The sequence below is a fragment of the Leucoraja erinacea genome, chromosome 8 (assembly GCF_028641065.1).
Source record: "Leucoraja erinacea ecotype New England chromosome 8, Leri_hhj_1, whole genome shotgun sequence".
In the NCBI taxonomy this organism is placed as follows: Eukaryota; Metazoa; Chordata; class Chondrichthyes; order Rajiformes; family Rajidae; genus Leucoraja; species Leucoraja erinaceus.
This window is the reverse complement of record NC_073384.1, coordinates 32,872,889-32,893,706: the sequence shown is the minus strand read 5'-3', so window position 1 is coordinate 32,893,706 and position 20,818 is coordinate 32,872,889. Positions and strand designations below refer to the sequence as shown.

Genomic DNA, 20,818 nt, shown 5'->3' with positions numbered 1-20,818 from the left:
CTTTTACCCACTAGTCATTGATTCTAACTGACCAGTCAAGTTCACTGAAATTACCTCTCCTTGTGAAGTGTTTAAGTTTGTGAAATTCAAACAAAAAAGCAAATGCTGAAAATCTGAAAAAAAAATTCAGGGACACAAGAAACTGCACCTGCTAGAATCTTGAGTAAATAGAAAAGCTTTGAAAAGATATATTGGGTACAAACTACACACATTCATACAAGGGTTTAAAGGAATGGGTCTGAAGAAGGGTCCCGACCCAAAACATCATCTGTGCATTCCCTCCACAGATTCTGCCTGAGCTGCTGAGTTCTACCAGCACTTTGTGTTTTGTTCAAGATTCCTGTATATCTCTGTCAATATTTTACCTTCAGTTACTTTCTTGGCAAACTCCCTGACTGATTTAAGTGATGCCAGGTCCAGGTGGCGAGCGTACACATGGTGATTCAGGGTTTCTCCTCGTATTTCTTGAGCTGCTGCTTCACATTTCTCCATATTCCGACATGCCATAATGATCCTTCCACCTACATGGAGATAAAAGTTACTTTACACAACCTTGGTTGCACTAAGGACCACTGTTTGTACTAGTGTTGTAGTTATTAATTTACTGAATCTTTAAAAAAGAGTTATTTATTATCTGTGTTATTGTGTTTACAGGTCAGTTAAGCTGCTGAGAGTTAAGGGCCTGTCCGACTTGCATGTGATTGCGATTGCCTGTGTGTTTGGCGCAACGCATGGCGTCGGGCGGTGACGTCATCATGCAACGCCACACACTAGGCGTATGCCGTCAAGACATTGTGTACAACCGCAATGCGCCTGCATGCGTACGCGGGCCGACAGGCCTTTGGCGCGCAAAGATTTCGGTCACTGCAGGAATTACGGAGCCCCGTGTGATGTCAGGACCAGCCCCGCGCGGTGTGGGGACCAGCCCCGCACAACTCCATACCCCTCTGCGCTTCGAAGTGGGACCGGCTCCGCGTGGCCATATGGTGCCCGTACGCCTCAAGCGACCACGATGTAATTTGCGAGCCAAGGTCGCATACGTGGGACAGGCCCTTAAGTATTTCATTGTTCTGTAGTCAGTAAGTATAACAATGAAACTATGACTATGACTCACCTGCCCATTACTCCCCTTAATTCGCCAACCATCCAAATGCATGAAGGAAACTTACAATGCCAATGAACCTACTAACCAGGACATCTTTGGGAAGTGAAATGAAACCAAACACCTGGGGGAAATATGCACAGTCTTCAAGAGAACATGCAAACTTCACAGACAAGGCTGGATTGCTGGAATGGTAAGGCAGCAGCTCTTCCTGCTGTGCCACAACAAACCATTCCAGTGACCGTTCTTCATGCTTGAAACTGGTTCATCAGCCTTAGCAACATTGCCAGCTTCAATCCTCTAATTATCTGACATCATGTACATGTGGTGCTTCTCCAACGGATTTGAAAATTTGATAGTGAGAAAAGAAGCTTTTCATGACAAGGAAGAAAGTTTTTCATAGAATCTTGTCTGCTGTATCTGAACATTACAATTATGTTTTTTTAAAAGATATTTGGGTAGATAAATGGACAGGAAGGGCTTAGAGAGATGTGGACCAAATGCAGACAAATGGGACTAGTATGCCAACTTGGTTGGCATGGACAAGGTGGACCGAATGACATATTTCTGTGCTGTGCAGCTCTATGAATGGATTGGATAGATAGGTACAAAAATGGTAAATGGAATAAAACAGGATCTGGGGGCCCTTGTTCATCAGTTAATGAAAGTAAGCATGCAGATACAGCAGGCAGTGAAGAAAGCGAATGGCATGTTGGCCTTCATAACAAGAGGAGTTGAGTATAGGAGCAAAGAGTTCCTTCTGCAGTTGTATCGGGCTCTTGTGAGACCACACCTGGAGTGTGCAGTTTTGAGGAAGGACACTATTGCTATTGAGGGAGTGTAGCCTACGTTTACAAGGTTAATTCCTGGGATGGTGGGACTGTCACATACTGAGAGAATGGAGCAGCTGGGCTTGTATACTCTGGAGTTTAGAAGGATGAGAGGGTATCTTATTGAAACATATAAGATTATTAAGGGTTTGGACATGCGAGAGACAGGAAACATGTTCCCGATGTTGGGGGAGTCCAGAACCAGGGGCCACAGTTTAAGAATAAGGAGTAAACCATTTAGAACGGAGATGAGGAAACACTTTTTCACACAGAGTTGCGAGTGTGGAATTCTCTGCTCAGAGGGCGATGGAGGCCAGTTCTCTGGATACTTTCAAGAAAGAGCTAGATAGGGCTCTTAAAGAAAGCGGAGTCAGGGGATATGGGGAGAAGGCAGGAACGGGGTGCTGATTGTGGATGATCAGCCATGATCACATTGAATGGCGGTGCTGGCTCGAAGGGCCGAATGGCCTACTCCTGCACTTATTGTCTATAATCCACTCCCCCTTTCCCCTCCATATTAATACCATTATCCTGCTCTTTATCATGATAGCTACTTTTCAGACCAAATTGTTTATGGTTAAAAAAATCTCAGCACAATATATTAGCCTGTAAGTATCATTTAAAATAAAAATGCGATCTTTTAGAAATAACAGAAATATTTGTTGTTCAGCGATAGACAAATTGTATCAAAGAGGGGAGAAGAGAGGATGACTAGGGTGAAAGAAGTCCTTGATTATGTTGATTACTTTCCAGAGGCAGCGTGAAGTGTAGATGGATTGAGTTGATGGTAGGAAGTCTGGTCTGTGCGATGGACTGGGCAACATCTACAACACACTGTAATTTATGGTGGTTTTGGGCAGGGCTGTTCCCAAACCAAGCTGTCAAGCTGTGATGAAACCCGACAGGCAAACAGGTTACTTTTGCCATCATCACATGTTGATTTCATTGGTTTATAGTGTTAGAACTGAGGAATAGTGTTCAGAAATAGTTTGTTCAATGCTGCACGCAAACATTTGCCATTTATTAATATGTTACCTTACCATTGGCACGAGCAGTGATTTAGAACATTGCTACTGATTCAAGGAATGAGTTTCCTTCCTCCGCTTTCCCCACTCCCATTTTACCTCTTCTGGCCAACTCTCTTGCACTTTCTTTTCCAATACCAGTGTTTGCTCCAGTTATTATTATAGTCTTTCCTGAGACGGTTGCTGTACTTGGACAATTTCCACCAGTCACATGATCTCTAAAATACAGATAAATCACAGAGAAAGAATGAAATAATCTGGCATGTGCATTCAAGCAAGCACAACTAAAAAACACACAATTCACAAGCAATATGCACAGTTTATTTCCGAGATTTTTTTATTCATGTGGAAATAGACAAGGAAACTAACTTGAATTAGCAGAATCAAATGAACATGCCACTACTACCAAGAATGAGAAATTATGCATTTATAGAATCACAAAGTCACACAACACAGAGACACACCCTTTTGCCCAACCCATCCATGGCAACCAAGATGCCCTATCCCTGCTTTCCACATTTGGCTGGTATTTTTCTAAACATTTTCCTATACACGTACCTGCCTTCAATACCTCATCTGGCTGTTTGTTTCACATACCCACCACCTTCTGCATGAAAACATTGCCCTTCAGGTTCTTTCCCCTCTCACCTTAAACCTATGCCCTTTATTGTTGCAAATTTCATACAATCTTACAACAGATATATTCTGCAGCAGCTTCTGATAACATCCCCCAATACAAACTGTGCTCTTAAATGTGATTAAGTATTAATAAGCTTAAAGTTTTCCCATCGGTCCTTGTAAGTTATAGAGTAATATCCATTTTCATACCGCACATAAACAGGTGTTCCGGCCCAACTAATGAATGCCGACCATGGTGCCCCATCTAAGCTAGTCCCATCTTCCCGCATTTGGCCCATATATCTCTAATCGCTTCCTATCCATGTACCTGTCCAAGTGTCTTTTAAATGCTGTTTATAGTACCTGCCTCAACCACCTCCTCTGGCAGTATGTTTCATACACCGACCACCCTCTGTGTGACAGTTGCCCCCCCCAGGTGGCTATTAAATCTTCCCTACTCACCTTAAACCTACGTCCTTGGGACTGCCACTGAAGCAGGCTGAAAAATGGCAGCCCAAAGATTGGTTGTGGCCTACATGCCCTACTTTGCACACCACTGCCAATGGTGAAGCCTGAACCAAGCGATTTCAACATATTTTTTTAACAGAATATTGCAGGCTGAATTTCTGACATATTTAATAGTTATTTATTGTCACATGTACCAAGGTATAGTGAGATACCTTTTTGCATATAATTAAGAAAAAAAATCTTACTACACATAGGCACAATCATACTTAAGTACATGAGTTTGGAATAGTAGATTACACTGAGGCAGTACACAAGAGTTGCCACGTTTCCAGCACCATTTTGTATTATTCAAGTCCAAAGATGTTAAAAATGTAGAGCTTTAACTTGATCTTAAAGGCCCGTTGTCCTGGCAGCAGCATTGGGTCAACTATTGGCTAATTAACTAAAGAATTCCTTCTTATTCTAGATGACAAAGTAATATGTGTTGATCAGATTCCATAGTTCCACCTGGTGAGTGACAGCAGTGAAATTTCATTGATCAGATTAACAAGGGAAAATCATAGGAGAAATCCCTAACAAGGGAGGCAGATACAATGGTGTCATTTAAGAGACGTTTGGATAGGCACATGCAGGGAATAGGGGGGGGATATGGATCATATGCAGACGGAGATGAATGTAACTTGGTATTATGTTCAGCACAGACATTGTGCGCTGAAGGGCCTGTTCCTATGCTGTATTGTTCTATGCTCTTTGAACTATTTCTTATAATATACCAAATATCATTAAAATTCAGACAAAGTTACTAGGATGTTCATAAATTATTGGAGCAGAATTGGACAATTCAGACCATCAGGTCTACTCTGCCATTCAACTGTGGCTGATCTATCTTTCCCTCTCAACAGCATTCTCCTGCCTTCTCTCCATAACCCGACACCCGTACTAATAAACAAATTTCAATCTCCACCTTAAACCTATCCTTTGACGGCCTCCACAGCCTTCTGTGGCAATGAATTCCACAGATTCACCACCCTCTGACTAAAGAAATTCCTCATCTCCTTTCTAAAGGTACATTATTTTATTCTGAGGCCATGCCTTTGGTCCTACACTCTCCCACCAGTGGAAACATCCTCTCCACATCCACTCTATCCAGGCTTATCACTATTCAGTAAGTTTCAATGAAGGTTCCCCCTCATCCTTGTAAACTCCAACAAGTACAGGCCCAGTGCCGTCAAATGCTCATCATATGTTCACCCAATCATTCCTGGGATGATTTACGTAAACCTCCTCTGGACCATCTTCAATGCCAGCACATCCTTCTGGCTCTTTTTACAATATGAAATGACCATGAGGTACAAACACATTATTGGAAAGGGAGAGGTGTCGGTTCTTCGTTGTGTTAAAGATCCCATTATTTCACAGAAAAGAAAGGACCGGACCAATGGTTACTTTATGATCATTTAAAAAAAGCATCCCATTACACAGCAGTGAGAAGGTAGGCTAAGGTGCATTGTAATAATAGTGAAGAGCCACTTTAATTGTAGCTATATAAAAGACACTTTTTAAACATAAAGCATTTTATAACCAAATGCTTTGCGTTTCATTTTCTAAACAATTGTGTTATAAAAAAGAACTGGTCATGGTTTTTGTATCCCATCCTCATTGGATATATAGCAGACAGCATAAGTACTTTTCTTAGTGCCTATGCTTGCAAGAAATGCATTAGGTCTGGGAACTGTGTGACTATTAATGCCCATCAAGAACATTAAGTATTTTGGGTTAAGTGCAGCTCTACTGAGATGCAGACTAAACCTTTCTCCACTAACCTCCATTAACAGGCATCCAATTCATTTTCAAAAACTTGCCCTTCCCCCACATACCTACTTTCATTTCCATGCTGATCATGGGCTGACCAGTACTCAGTTCAATTTTATGTTGTGCTGAAGACATTGAGACTTTAGGCAGTCATTGAGATTTTAGGTATCAAATTATAAACATTTGACTTTCCTCACATTCACTAACATTTGAGTTGATAATATATTTATGGAAAATATAATTGTTTGTGACATGTCTTAAAAATAGTAATTGACTACTTGTGACACAACAAATGTTGCCTTCATCCTGATGACCACCTTTTGTGTGTGGCTGCAATAGGCTGTGCTTAGAGCCAAAGCATATGGGTACCAAGTGTCATTACCTGGTGAGATTCTACCTGCCTTGGTGTTGCAAAAGATGCCATGCAATGTGCCAGTCAGCTGGACATTCCTTTCCTTTGTTCAACAAACTTTTCCAGACCAACATCTATGACCACGTCCAGGGCAGTGATCAGCATATGCAGCACAACCCTCAAACATGAGAAGGGATATCACCTCAGGGGGCCACATGTGTGGCAAGGGTGTTTTGTTTAAAGATGGTTGCGAACATTACTCAGATGACACCTATGAATGTAGAGACACCGAGAATGTCTGAAGAGTTTTTTTGCAGTTTTCGTATTTATTCTGAATAAAGTTCCATTGCTGGTGCATATGACAATTAAGCAAACTTTGTTCTGCATTGTTGTTGAATTACTGAATCAGTGTTGCAGAGGCTTGAAGCATTGATTATGTTTCTCTTTAGCTCCACATACTAATAAATGCTTTCATATTTTCGAAGCCTACTGCAGAGTGAGACTAACAGGGCTCAGTAATATAGTTAAAAACAATTCCCAGACCTTAAGCTAAATATTGCTGGAATCTAGTAACTTAGAGGCAGTTGTAGTTTGTATAGCTTTCTTCCAACCTATCTATATTCATCATCTGAACACTAAACAACATTAACCACTACTTCAACAACTATGATATACTATGGACTGTTTTTGGTTACACTACACACTTTGGTTTTGCACAATTATGGTCTGTTTATCTAGTATTACAGATTACTGTATATTTCTCTGTGTGTTATTGCATTAACAGGCCTATTCAGTTGCAGCAAGTAAGAATTTAGTTACAGTAAACTCGTTTTAATGGACCTCTTTACAGCGTATTGCGGATAGTGGACGAACATGCCAATGCCACCCACGGCACGCAAGGTGCAGCAGCGAGTCCTTCTTCATGCATTGCACGGTCCAGTTGACGTGACTGCTGTTGCGGCTAACATTGTAGCCCCTGGGGACATCGCTTTCTTCAGGCCCCCACCAACAGGACATACTTGATCATCGTGGGGCACCCTCCCCTCTCACCAGCCACCGTTTCTTTCTGTTGCCCGTCGTCTTGGTCACTCCGTTCCACTGCCGCTTCCTCCTTGGAGGGTCTCCAATGAGGTAGATGGTAGGCCCGCTTTCTAGTTGTTAATAGTATGGTGCAGTTGCTTGTTGGGAAGAAACTGTCTCTGAATCTGGAGGTATGGGGTCATTTTCTTTCAGAGTGGTGGGTATATAGAGCAAGCTACCAGAGGACGTAGATGAGAGATACTATAAAATATTTTTCTTCTTATTTCTTCTTCCCCCCCCACAATCCCCACATCAGTCTGAAGAAGGGTCTCGACCCGAAACGTCACTTATTCCTTCGCTGCATAGATGCTGCATCACCCGCTGATTTTCTCCAGCATTTTACCTTCGATTTTTCCAGCATATGCAGTTCTTTTTAAATATAAAAATATTAAAAATACGACATATATAGGGGGGTTGCACGTAAGGTCACCGGGTCAAAGAGCTTGATGCACGGAGCCGCTCAATCCATCTGGAGGACATCGCAGCTTCAGGTGTATGTTGTTAATGCACGAAACGCGTACTTTCCTACCTGTTAAAAATCGCCAAAATGGTGAATTTTTGCGCTGTAAATAATTGTGGAAGTCGGAGTAACCGTGAGAGACACACAGAGGTAATCTGGCTGTAAAATTTATAAATCGCCCATGGTTCTGAAGTGGGTTTTTACATGCAAAAGGAAAACGCTTCTGAAGCTAAATTTATCATTAATAAAATCTCCAGACTTACGAGTGGTGTGTGGAAAAGTAAGTTTTCTATCATTATGCTATTGAGATGTATATTTTGGCAAATAATAAAATGTCCTGACAGCTTAAACACCCACTCCCTTTCAATAGGATATTGTCAATTTGCTGAGGTTGATTATGTCCAATTAACAGCTAACAATTATGCCATTCCTTGGCTTGTATCCGAGTAAAATGTAATTCAAAACCCAAGTACGGTTTGCGATTTTTTTAATGATAAATTTTGCTTCAGGGGCGTTTTACTTTTTGCATGTAAAAACCCACTTTAGAACCATGGGCGATTTTTAAATTTTACAGCCAGATTTATCACTTCTGAAACTTTTTAGATGCCAAAGAAATCAGGAAAAAACACAAATAATGCCTTACTGTTGATGAAATGCAGTGAGCAAACTCGATAATTCCCAATATTTTCAATCTCGATATCTGCACGGCCAATGTTTGCCAAGCACTTTGGCTGTTGTTGTGCCTTCAGCTCTCGCTTCTATCAACCGTCATTTCTCCTCACTTTTGGATTTCTGAAATAGGATAAAGGTCTCTCACGCTTATCCTGATTTCCATAATTATTTACAGCGCAAAAATTGACCATTTCGGCAGGTTTTAACGGGCCGCTACGCTGGAAACAATGCTCAGTGCTTACCTGCAGTTCATCGCGTGCACTCCAGTTGGCGTAGCGTAGCAACAGTATGGGTCACGGGTCGTGACCCGACTGCCATGCAACCTCCCTATAGTTAGGAAAGGTTTCGCGGAATATGGGTCAAATGCAGGCAGGTGGGATTTACTTACCCCCAAAATAAAATTTAAAACAAAAACTGTTCAATTTAGTTTAGTGATTCAGCGCGGAAACAGGCCCTTAGACCCAGAGTCCACACATGCCCGCACATTATCACTATCCTGTGCACACACACACACTAGGGACAACACGACTGGTACTAACACCATCATCAAGTATGCAGATGATACAACGGTGATTGGCATCATCAGCAACAACGATGAGTCGACCTATAGGGAGGAGGTCCAGCTCCTAGCAGCATGGTGCGCTGACAACAACCTGGCCCTTAACTCCAAGAAGACCAAGGAGCTCATTGTAGACTTCAGAAGGTCTAGGGGAGGCACGCACACCCCCATCCATATTAACGGGACGAAGGTGGAACGTGTTTCCAGCTTCAGGTTTCTGGGGGTCAACCTCTCTTGGACCCACAATACCTCAACACTGGTCAAGAAGGCTCACCAGCGTCTCTTCTTCCTGAGGAGACTAAAGAAGGTCCATCTGTCTCCTCAGATTCTAGTGAACTTCTACCGCTGCACCATCGAGAACATCCTTACCAACTGTATTACAGTATGGTATGGCAACTGCTCTGTCTCCGACCGGAAAGCACTGCAGTGGGTGGTGAAAACTGCCCAACGCATCACCGGTTCCTCACTCCCCTCCATTGAGTCTGTCCAAAGCAAGCGATGTCTGCGAAGGGCGCGCAGCATCGTCAAGGACTGCTCTCACCCCAGCCACAGTCTGTTTACCATCCGGGAGGTGCTACAGGTCTCTCCGTTGCCAGACCAGCAGGTCCAGAAACAGCTTCTTCCCTGCGGCTGTTACATTACTTAACTATGTACCTCGGTGATTGCCAGTCACCCCCCTCCCCACACTCCTTCCCCCAGAAAAATTGCACTACTACGACTGTATGTACGTATATATATTTATTGCTCATTATTCTATGTTCGCTCTTCTGGGGAGATGTTAACTGTATTTCGTTGTTTCTGTACTATACACTGTACAATGACAATAAAGTTTGAATCTGAATCTGATCTGATCTGAATTTACAATTTTATCAAGCCAATTAACCTACAGACCTGTACATCTTTGGAGTGGACTGTGCAAAATCTCTGTTGACATTCTAAGCATCTATACATTAATTAACGTCACCATTCAGCGGTGTTTGCAACTATCCTTAAACCAAGCCCAGTACCGCAGGGGTGATATCCCTTCCGTTGTTTGAGGGCTGCCCCACCGGACTCCGCTTCTCAATGACCCTAGATTGTGATCGCTGCAGCGAGCTTCTATGCGTGCAGCAGCAGGCTAGCGGAGAATGGACATCTCGGTGGGAATGTTGGGCCGAAGGACCTGTTCCCAGGCTGCATGAAAAAGTTAAATACCCTTGAGTCAGGACTACAGACCGACTCGCAGCCAACTACTTACTTGGCCAGAACCATGCCGCCAATCACGGTCCCCGCGATGGACAGTGGCACTATATACTTATTCATGGCCCTCGCTCTGCGATTCCGCTCGGAAACTCACACTCGCTCCGTCCGCTGCCATCAACCGCCAGCAGGCGGGCCTTGGATACAGACCAATCACCACTGCCCGGTACCAAGGCGCAGAGTGACGTTGAGACGAGGGGCTCACTGGGAAATGTAGTCCTAACGTGGACCTTTGATGAAAACGTCGCCGACCTGCACCAGGATCTGACCAAAAATGATAGAGCGGAGCTCCATGATCTTTGCATCTGACTGCCTCTCCACAGGTCACCTCTGGCCCAAAGATTCTATAGCGATCTTTGCTCTGGCCCACTGATTATTTCCAGCACTCCTTGATGTTACTTTAGATTTTCACCGATTGCATTATGCTTTTGTTTTTGTTTTAATTAACTCCACCTCTTTGTTCGACGCCGCGTGTGACTAGATAGATAGATAGATAGATATGCCATTTTATTGTCACTATACATGTACAGTGAAACTGAAAGCTGCTCGTACTCAGTGCATACATACAATTTAGCACAAAAAACAAGAGACAGAAAACAAAAAACAGAAGGGAGATGGGGGGGGGGGGGGGGGGGGGGGTGGGAATAGGTGCACAAATTCTGCGGCGCTACATTCATATATACATATATACAGATGGAAGTCCGTGTTGGGCGGTGTAGTCAGTGCATGTGTGAATTTGAATTTATAGTAGATATAATTCTCGGAAAGCAACTATTCCTGAGTCTGTTTGTCCTGGATTTGATGCACCTATAGCGCCTTCCAGAGGGCAGCAGGTCGAACAGTCCAAACGCAGGATGGGAGCTGTCTTTGATGATCTTCTTTGCCCTGCTAAGGCAGCGGGAGGTGTAGATGTCCATCAGGGAGGGGAGAGGGCAGCCAATGATCCTCTGCGCTGTCCTGGTTACCCTCTGAAGCCTCTCCCTGTCTGCCATGGTGCAGCTGCCATACCATGCTGTAATGCAGTATGTCAGCAGGCTCTCGATGGACGAGCGGTAGAAGGTCAGCAGCAGGTTAGAGTCCAGGTTGTGCTTCCTGAGGACCCTCAGGAAGTGCATCCGCTGCTGAGCCTTCTTGATGACCGCTGTCGTGTTGTCCGTCCAGGAGATGTCAGCAGCGATATGGACACCGAGAAACCGGAAGGTGTTGACCCTCTCCACACACTCGCCGTTGATGTGTAGGGGGGGCTAAGTCGGTGCTGTGCCTCCTGAAGTCGACAATGAGCTCTTTTGTTTTCCTGGTGTTCAGAGCCAGATTGTTTTCTGAGCACCAGGTTGTCAACTTCAGGACTTCCTCTCTGTAGGCTGCCTCGTCTCCCTTCGAAATAAGTCCGACCACAGTAGTGTCGTCAGCAAATTTGACGATGCGGTTGTTGTTGTGGGCCGGACTACAGTCGTAGGTGTAGAGACAGTATAAGAGGGGGTTAAAGTGACAACGCTTAAAGTGACAACATCTGCAGTTTTTTGTGATCACAAAATGAAATTGTTCCTTGCCAGCAAACTTGCCTTTGGGAAGCTTACGTGTTGAAGTGAAATTTCATAAATCTCTTTATTATACTTCCACTATCCTTTCATTGGAAGGTGTTAAGTCTCCTAATATTGTTTTAAATTATGGGTTTCACGAACCAGGAGACCCTTTAGTTTGGTCCTAAATTATACTATTCACGTACAAGTTTAACTTTATTGTGATATGCACAGTACTGCGAGGCACAGGAACAACATCAAGGCACAGAGACACAGAAAAACAGTCAGAGTATAGAAGTGAGATCGACCGACTGACCGAATGGTGCCAGCACAACTTCTTCCTGCCCCCCACCCCAACATCAGTCTGAAGAACAGTCTTGACCCGAAACATCACCTAATCCTTCGCTCCATAGATGCTGCCTCACCCACTGAGTTTCTCAAGCATCTTTGTCTACCCAGGATAAAGGGATGTCTACCTTCAATTTTTCCAGCATCTGCAGTTCTTTCTTAAACATGTACCTGTCCAAGTGTCTTTTAAATGCTGTTATTGTATCTACCTCAACTACCATTTCTGGCAGCTTGTTCCATATACCAACCACCCTCTGTGTGGAAATGTTGCCTCTCAGGTTCCTATTATATCTTCCCCCTCTCCCCCTAAACCTATGTTCTCTGGTCCTTCCACCACCAGGAAGGCCTTAAAGCCCTCCGTTTCTTCCTTGACCGCAGAACCATCCAATTTCTGTCTACTAACACTCTACTCCTAGCGGAGTTGGTCCTCACCCTCACCAACTTCTCCTTTGACTCCTCCCACTTCCTCCAAGTCCGAAGCGTAGCTGTGGGCACCCGCAGAGGCCCCAGCTATGCCCCCTCTTTGTAGGGAACGTTGAACAATCCCTGTTCCAGGCGTACACTGGCCCTATCCCCAAACTCTATCTCCGTTACATTGATGACTGCATCGGTGCTATCTCCTGCACCCATGCAAAACATATGGACTTCTTCAACTTCACCACCAATTTTCATCCTGCACTCAAATTTACTCAGACCATCACAGACACCTCCCTCCCCTTTCTTGATCTCAGTCTCCATCACAGGAAATAGACTATTGACTGACGTCTCTTACAAGCCCACGGACTCCCACAACTATCTCGCCTACACTTCTTCCCACTCTGCTTCCTGCAAAGGCTCTATCCTCTACTCCTAATTCCTCCATCAACGCTGCATCTGCGCCCAAGATGAGGTGATCCATACTGGAACATCCAAGATGTCCTCATTCTTTAGGGAACGGGGGTTCCCCTCTCCCATCAGAGATGAGGCCCTCACTCGTGTCTGCTCAGTAACCTGCAGCTCTGCCCTTGCTCACCACCCCCCTAGTCGCAACAGAGACTCCCCTTAGTCTTAACCTTCCACCCCATCAGCTGTCGCATACAACACATAATCCACCAAAATATCCGCCACCTCCAACGGGATCCCACCACTAGCCACATTTTCCCATCTCCACCTTCCGTAGAGAACGTTCCCTCTGCAACTCCCTGGTTAACTCATCCCTTCCCACCCCCTCCCCAGGTACCTTACCCAGCAATCACAGAAGATGCAACACCTGCCGCTATACCTCCACCCTCAACTCTGTCCAAGGACCCAGACAGTCCTTTCAGGTTAGGCAGAGGTTCACCTGCACCTCCTCCAACCTTCTCTACTGTATCCGTTGTTCAAGATGTGGACTCTTGTACATCGGCGAGAACAAAGGCAGGCTGTGCGATCGTTTCGCGGTACACCTTCGCTCAGCCCGCCTGAACCAACCAGATCTCCCGGTTGCTGGACACTTTAATTCTCCTTCCCATTCCTACACAGATCTTTCTGTCCTTGGTCTCCTCCATTGTCAGAGTGGGGCTAAATGTAAATTGGAGGAGCAGCATCTCAGCTTGAAGCCCAGTGGTATGAATATTGATTTCTCTCTCTTCAGGTAGTCCCGGTATTCCCTCTATCCCTCTCCCACTCGTCGCACTAGCTTCTCATTTTCACCCTACAAACAGCTTGTTTGTACATTGGTAGGAAACAAATGGCCTATTTGCTTTATCATCATTACTTTTTTGCATATCTTTCATTCATTGTTCTTTATCTCTCCACATCACTGTCTATCTCTCTCGTTTCTCTTATCCCTAACCAGTCTGAAGAAGGGTCTCGACCCGAAACTTCACCCAATCCTTCTCTCCAGAGATGCTGCCTGTTCCGCTATCTTTGCTCTAAACCAGCATCTGCAGTTTTCTTACACACTCTGTTCTGTTTCTTGATTCCCCTACCCTGGGAAAAAGACGGTGCATTCACAATTTCTATAAGACCACCCCCTCAACTGCCTGTGCTCCAAGAAATAAATTCCTAGCCTCCCCAAAACTCTCCCTATAGCCCAGCCTTTCAAGTCCTGGTGATATCCTTGTAAGTCTAAACACAGCACAAGATCTGTGACTATGGGCTGTATCCAGACACATGCACAGACCAACATCGACTGGTGTGTTGGAGGTTGAGGGGAGACCTGATAAAAGTATATAAAATTATGAGAGGTATGGATAGGGAAAACAGTCAAAACCTTTTTCCCATGGTAGAAATGTCAAAACCCAAAGCTTTAAGCTGAGAGGCAACATTTAAGATGTTTGGTCTGTCCAACACCTGTTGGTCTTCGAGTTAACAGATGTCCATAAGTGAATACGGCTATCTGGTACATTCCAGGACACAATGAAGTACATAATGAAGAAATACAAGCTCAGTGCATCCAATGCCAAGGCTCTTTGAGGAAGGACCATGCTAAGGGGTCCACCTGCCAGTGGAGACCAAGGGGGATAGCTGTGTGTATTAACTGCACAAACCTATCCCAGTCTGAGGAAGGGTCCCGTCTCCCGACCTAAAAAGTCACCTGTCCATTTCCCTCCACAGATGCTACCTGACCCACTGGGTTCCTCCAGCACTTTGTGCCTAGCTTAAGATTTCAGTATCTGCAGTTTCTTGTATTCCAAGGTGGAATGTTTGGGAATGAAAAGCTAACATATGAAACATAACATAAAGCATTACTCCACATCACACAGACCCGATTCTCCATCATTGACTCCGTCGAGACTTCACGTTGCCTGGGAAAAGCAACCAACATGATCAAGGACACAATGTGCTGGAGTAAATCAGTGGGTCTTCCAGGTATGGTGCCTGACCTGCTGTGACTCCAGCACTTTGTGTCTTTTTTTGTGAAAAGCAGCATCTGCAGTTCCTTGTGTCAACATAACCCTACGACTCGTTGCACCCCGGTCATTACTTCTTCTCCCTGCTCCCGCCTGGCAGAAGGTACAGAAGCTTGAAAGCGGCAATTCCAGACGCAGAACAGCTTCTTCCCCTCTGTTATCAGGCTTCCGAACAATTCTTCCATAAGTTAGATACACTCCGAATCACCTTTCTCTCATTGCAGACATTGGTCTCTGGAACTGACACTCTACAAAGCTGAGAACTATATTCTGCACTCTGTATCTTCTCTTTGCTCTACATATTGTACTTGTGTGTGAATTTATTGTATTTATGTATAGTGTTATCTAATCTGATTGGATAGCACGGAAAACACAGCTTTTCACTGTACCTTGGAACGTGACAATAATGAACCCAAACCTATTATAAATTATGTTAGTGCATGGAATGTAATGGCCAGTACAATTAATTACAACAGATGTATTAAATCAAGGCTCTCACTTAACTTTTTTTCCCAGTTGCCAGCCGGGCAACCTCGGCAGCTTTTTAGGTTGCCAAATGACAGTTTAGGTGGTCATTTAAGATGGCTTGCATGATGTGTGCGATAACGTGCTCGGACGAAGTGCGTAGTTACCAGTCGGAATTGTGGTCAATGAAGCATTCACATATTATTGCTGCTTCAAATAAAGTCGCAAACTAAACATATTCACCAATCAAGACATGATATATACCACAATGACATGCATCAAAATTGCAATACAGTATCACATCTCTTTTTACACGTTGCAATTAATGCACTTTCTATTGTCTCTTTCCACTTCCAAACAAAAATCCGGTTGGATTATTCAGCGCATGATCAACCTCGGTGAGACCAAGCTCGGGCTTGGCGATCGCTTCGCACAACACCTCCACTCAGTTTGCAATATACAACCTGATCTCCCGGTGGCTCAGCACTTCAACTCCCCCATCCCATTCCGAATCCGACCTTTCTGTCCTGGGCCTCCTCCATGGCCAGAGTGCGGCCCACCGAAAATTGGAGGGTCAGCACCTCATATTTTGCTTGGGTAGTTTACACCTCAGGGGCATGAAAATTGGCTTCTCCAATTTCAGGTAGTCCCTGCTTTCTCCCTCCTTCCCCTCCCATTCCCAGCTCTCCCACAGCCCACTGTCTCCGCCTTTTTCTTACTTTTTCCAGCCCCCCGCACCCCTCCCGACATCAGTGTGAAGAAGGGTCTCGACCCGAAACGTTGTCTATTCCTTCCCTCCAAAGATGCTGCCTCACCCGCTGATTTTCTCCAGCTTTGTCTACCAACGGGATCCCACCACTTGCCACATCTTCCCATCTCCTCCCCTGTCGGCTTTCTGCAGACCGCTGCCTCCATAAGGCCCTGGTCAATTTGTCCCTTCTCACCCAAACCACCACCTCTCCTGGCACTTTCCCTTGCAACTGCAGAAAATGCTACACTTGTCGCTTTACCTCCCCCCTTGACTCCATTCAAGGATCCAAGCGGTCTTTCCAGGTACAGCAGAGGTTCACCTGCACCTCCAACCTCATCTATTGCATCCGCTGCTCTAGGTATCAGCTGTCCTACATCGGTGAGACCAAGCGTAGGCTTGGCGATCGCTTCGCCCAATACCTCCGCTCGGTTCGCAATAACCAACCTGATCTCCCGGTGGCTCAGCACTTCAACTCCTCCTCCCATTCCGAATCCAACCTCTCTGTCCCGGGCCTCCTCCATGGCCAGAGTGAGACCACCGTAAATTGGAGGAGCAGCACCTCATATTTCAGATTCAGATTCAATTTTAATTGTCATTGTCAGTGTAAAGTACAGAGACAACGAAATGCATTATTCGTTGCATTTCGCTTTGGCAGTTTACACCCCAGCTAAGCCATTTGGCCCATCAACTATATATCAACCCTACATCAAACGGCACAGTGGTGCAGATGTAGAGCTGCTGCTTTATAGCGTCAGAGACGGGGCTCATGTTGTCGACCTCCCCGTGGTGAGCCCTATCAGCTGACATTAGTCAGGCGAACTGCAACAAAGACAGCAGCAGAAATGCAACCTCAACTTGGCGCCAACCATGCGCCCTTTTTAGGGTGGGCACCTACGGATGTTGAACCAGATGGCATCACCCTGCTGCAGACGCCTGCTGCTTCAACGCAAGAAGAAGCGTCAGAGACCTGGATGCGATCCTATGGGTGCTGTCTGTAAGGAGTTTGTACATTCTCCCTGTAACTGTGTAGGTTTTCTCCAGATACTCTTGTTTCTCCTACATTCCAAAGACGTGCAGGTTTGTAGGTTAATTGGCATCTGTAAAAATTGCCCCTAGCATGCAGGATATTACTGGTGCATGGGCGATTGCTGGTTGGTGCAGTCTCGTTGGGCCAAAGGACCTGTTTCCATGCTGTATCTCCAAACTAAACTATGAAACCACATCCCATTAAGAAAAAGGTATACCTGTATGTACCATTGTGGTATTGGCTTTTATTGGTCAGCATGAACATGAAGGCTGGAACCTGGAGCAAAAGTAAACTGCTGGAAGAAAGGAATGTTTTGAGTCAACACGGCATCAGAAGAGCACAGATGCTGTAATCCGGAGCAAAAAAATATGATGTGCTCTGATCTTCTGTAAATTCCTTGGTTGACACATTTTCTGTGACCCTTTGACAAACTTTGTATTAAATTGTTTCGGTAGCTATGGGTTTCGGTTTATTATTGTCAGGTGTATCAAGATATCGTGAAAACCTTTTGTCAAATCAAATTGTAATGTACATGAATACAATAAGTACAACAGATAGTACAAAGAGAAAAATACTTAAGTTCAGAATATGGCGTTATAGCATTACATTACCACAAAAAAGACCCAGATGCAGCCCAACGGTGAGGTAGGTTGGAAGATCGGGTCCAAGGATTACCTTGGTATTAATGCTTATCTTTTACCTGATATTAATGATTATTAATTTATTGGTTTATTGATCATTGTATTTTTTTCTGTATATTATTGCATTAATGTGCCTATAAAGCTGTTGTAAGTAAGAATTTCAAGGTTCCTTTACTGTTACATATGACAATGAAACTTTCTTGACACTTGAAAATATAGATTGCCAGATGCGCTGCCGCACTAAAGGGAAAAATAAGAATTTCTCCTGGATTATACCTTTACACCCCTGAAACTGCAGATACTCTTGGAACTCAGCAGGTCAGGCAGCATCTGTGGAGGGAAATGGACAGACAATTTTGGGTCAGGACCCTTCGGACTGATGGAGTTGGGGAGACGGGACGCTGAAAAAGAGAGGTGGGGGGGGGGCAAAGCCTGGTAAAGTAATAGGTAGATACAGGTGAGGGAGGGGTGTTTGACAGATGGGTGGAGTAAGTGGCAAAGGTTTGAGGTGAAAAGGTGTCAGATGAGAGAAGAGTGGTGAAATGTAAAGAGGGGGGGATATGGGTGGAAGGGGACAGGGAGGGGAAGATGGGTGTGGGTGAAAAGGAAATATGGGATTCTGGGGAATAAGTGTATGGTGGAGGGGAAAGGCGCAGGATAATTTAAGAGGTGGGAGAAATGTGTGCACAGCGGGGGGTGGGTGGGTGGAAAGGGAAGGAAATGGGGTATTAATTGAAATTGGAGAATTCAATGTTCACACCGTTGGGTTGCAGGTTACCCAAGCGGAATATGAGGCGCTGTTCTGAGACTCTCAAATGTTGCATGAGACACAAAGCCTGAAGGGTCCCGACCCGAAACGTCGCCTGTCCATTCCCTCCACAGATGCTGCCTGACAGCTCTGAGGCCATCCAGCATTTTGTGTTTTGCTCAAGATGTCAGCATTTGTAGTTCCTTGCGTCTCCACTGATCTTGCTTTAACAGGTCAAACTGCGGCAGGATTGATTCCGGGAGCAAAGTCAAGCCGCAGAGTTCATCCGTACGTCAGTACGGCCGCCGGTACTGGAAGTTGCAAGACTTATTGCATCGGATCATCCTCGCTCATTGAAACTCTGCAGCAGGCGCATCAAACACTGGAAATTGCTGAAAATGCACAGTACTCGGCTCTAATCAAAAGTCGTTGACGTGCAACGCGAAGCTCCTCACTTCTCCGCTGAACGTTTCCAGAATCTTGCTTTTTGTTTCAGCCTTCCAGCATCTGCAACTCGCTGCCCGCAGACTAAGATCCGCAGAACGGACTACATTTTCCAGAACGCTCCGCGGGCGGCAGTGCGCAGGCGGGGGCACCGTTCCCTTTTCCGCGTTTGGCGGAAAAAAAATGCGGTGGCCCGCATGCGCAGTGGCGATGAGACCTCAAGTTTGAAGACAACATTCGGGACATTTTTGTGTTGAAGGCGATTTCTCCAACCCTTTCCCCCTGCCAACACCTTCCCTCAACTAACCTTCTGAGCCGCCGCCGGCAACGGAGTTGTCTTCCAGTATGTGATCGCAAGAGAGCAGAAGGAGGGGAGGGGAAAAGAAGGAAGATTTGGTGTGAATATAAGCGAGGTCAGCTGGCGAGTGCCCCCGCTGCTCCTCCGGAGATCCGGGGCAACGACTGACCGCCGCTCTCGAGCCGAGACCGCGCTGCGGCTCGCGGGCGGGCGGGCGGGCGGCCGTTGGTGCGTTGCGTTGCGCGCGCCCCTTCTTGCCCCCGGTTGCCCGGGCAGCCGGATGGTGTCCCCGGCGCGCGCGCGCCAGCCGGACAGCAGCCGAGTGTTGGGGGGTGGGGGCGGGGCGCTGCGGGCCGGGCCCGGGCCTGGGGCAGGACACAGCACAGCCCGAAGGGGTGGGGGCCTGGGGAAGGGGGGGGTTGGGTGCCTGGGGAAGGGGGTTGGGGGGTGGTGGTGGCGGCGGCGGGGGGAGAACGATCAGAAACTTTCAGTTGGTGGAGGGGTGGGGGGCAGGAGGGGTGGGGGGGGGGGGGGGGGGGGTTATCGCTGTGACTGGAATGAGGGGCGATCGGCCAAAGCCAGAGTAGTGAAGGAGGGAGCGTGAGAGGGGAAGGAGTGAGAAGGGGGGAGAAGGAGGGTAAGGGAGAGAGAGTGTGAGGTAGTTGCTTAACAGGAGGGCGAGAAGGAGGGGGTTGGAAGAGCAATATATTCTCCGGGATCACCCCCGAGGAGTGGCGATCGAGGAGGAGGTCGGGCCGTCCCTTGCCGTGAGCCGGACAGGCAGCGCCATGCAACAGCCGCAGCAACAGTACGACTTGTTCAGCGAGGACAATGCGCCTAAATGGCGGGGTCTGCTGGTCGCCGCTCTGCGCAAGGTAAGGGCCCTCATTGCACAACGCCGGCTCTCGTATCGCTGCCATCTGCTGTGTATCTTTACTTGGGGGTGGGAGGGCTTGTGTTTTTATTTTGTTTGGGTGGCAATTCAGCCAAAGGCGTGTGCATAGAGCATCAATGTCAACGCTTCAGTCGAGAGGATGGAGAAGACTTGTATAAAGCAGCCAGTTGCCTCAACGGGAAATTTGGATTTCTAGGTTTGACTGATTTTATTGAACTGGCATCCTCATTGGAGAGCAACGTAATCCAATGTTTCAGTGTTATGATATTGGCCTTTCAAGATCACCCTCTGAATCTCCAATTCATGTAGTTTTATCTGTCTCTTTTGGTTTATTTCCCGGTGCAAGTAATGTCCTATTTGGAATAATTGATGGTTCGGATATGTTGGGGCTGGGTAGGGTGATTGTAATCAGATATTTTCAAGGTGCATGCGCATTGTAGGGTTATGTCTGGATTTCTGTTCAGCGAACAGCAGGAAAATGATTGTAACGAGAGGCTTCAGATTCTACCTTTATTTTGTTTATTGTGATTTAAGATAAAATATGGAACTTGAAGGGGATGCTTAAGGAACACATTTCTAATATTTATTTTC

The 20,818-nt window shown here is 45.8% G+C and overlaps 2 protein-coding genes across 6 annotated transcripts in view; one reads left to right on the top strand and one right to left on the bottom strand.

The window, feature by feature from the left end:
• The window catches only part of LOC129699514 (retinol dehydrogenase 13-like), a 32,868-nt gene extending 13,370 nt beyond the window's left edge, over nucleotides 1-19,498 (bottom strand). Inside the window, exons 1-4 of one of the 4 annotated variants that reach the window (XM_055639376.1) lie at nucleotides 10,216-10,350; nucleotides 8,391-8,539; nucleotides 2,973-3,175; nucleotides 366-521 (exon numbers count right to left, since the gene is read on the bottom strand). In XM_055639376.1, coding sequence (XP_055495351.1) covers nucleotides 366-507 — 142 coding nt within the window. In that variant the 5' untranslated portion in view covers nucleotides 508-521; nucleotides 2,973-3,175; nucleotides 8,391-8,539; nucleotides 10,216-10,350. Of the gene's footprint in view, nucleotides 1-365; nucleotides 522-2,972; nucleotides 3,176-8,390; nucleotides 8,540-10,215; nucleotides 10,375-19,341 lie in introns of those variants that run through there. The other 3 variants (XM_055639374.1, XM_055639375.1, XM_055639373.1) reach the window with 3 other exon arrangements.
• A 378-nt stretch (nucleotides 19,499-19,876) lies between these two features.
• Nucleotides 19,877-20,818, top strand: part of LOC129699513 (son of sevenless homolog 1) — a 147,077-nt gene continuing 146,135 nt past the window's right edge. For both annotated transcript variants that reach the window (XM_055639372.1, XM_055639371.1), the window contains exon 1: nucleotides 19,877-20,207. In XM_055639372.1, coding sequence (XP_055495347.1) covers nucleotides 20,121-20,207 — 87 coding nt within the window. In that variant the 5' untranslated portion in view covers nucleotides 19,877-20,120. The remainder of the gene's footprint in view (nucleotides 20,208-20,818) is intronic.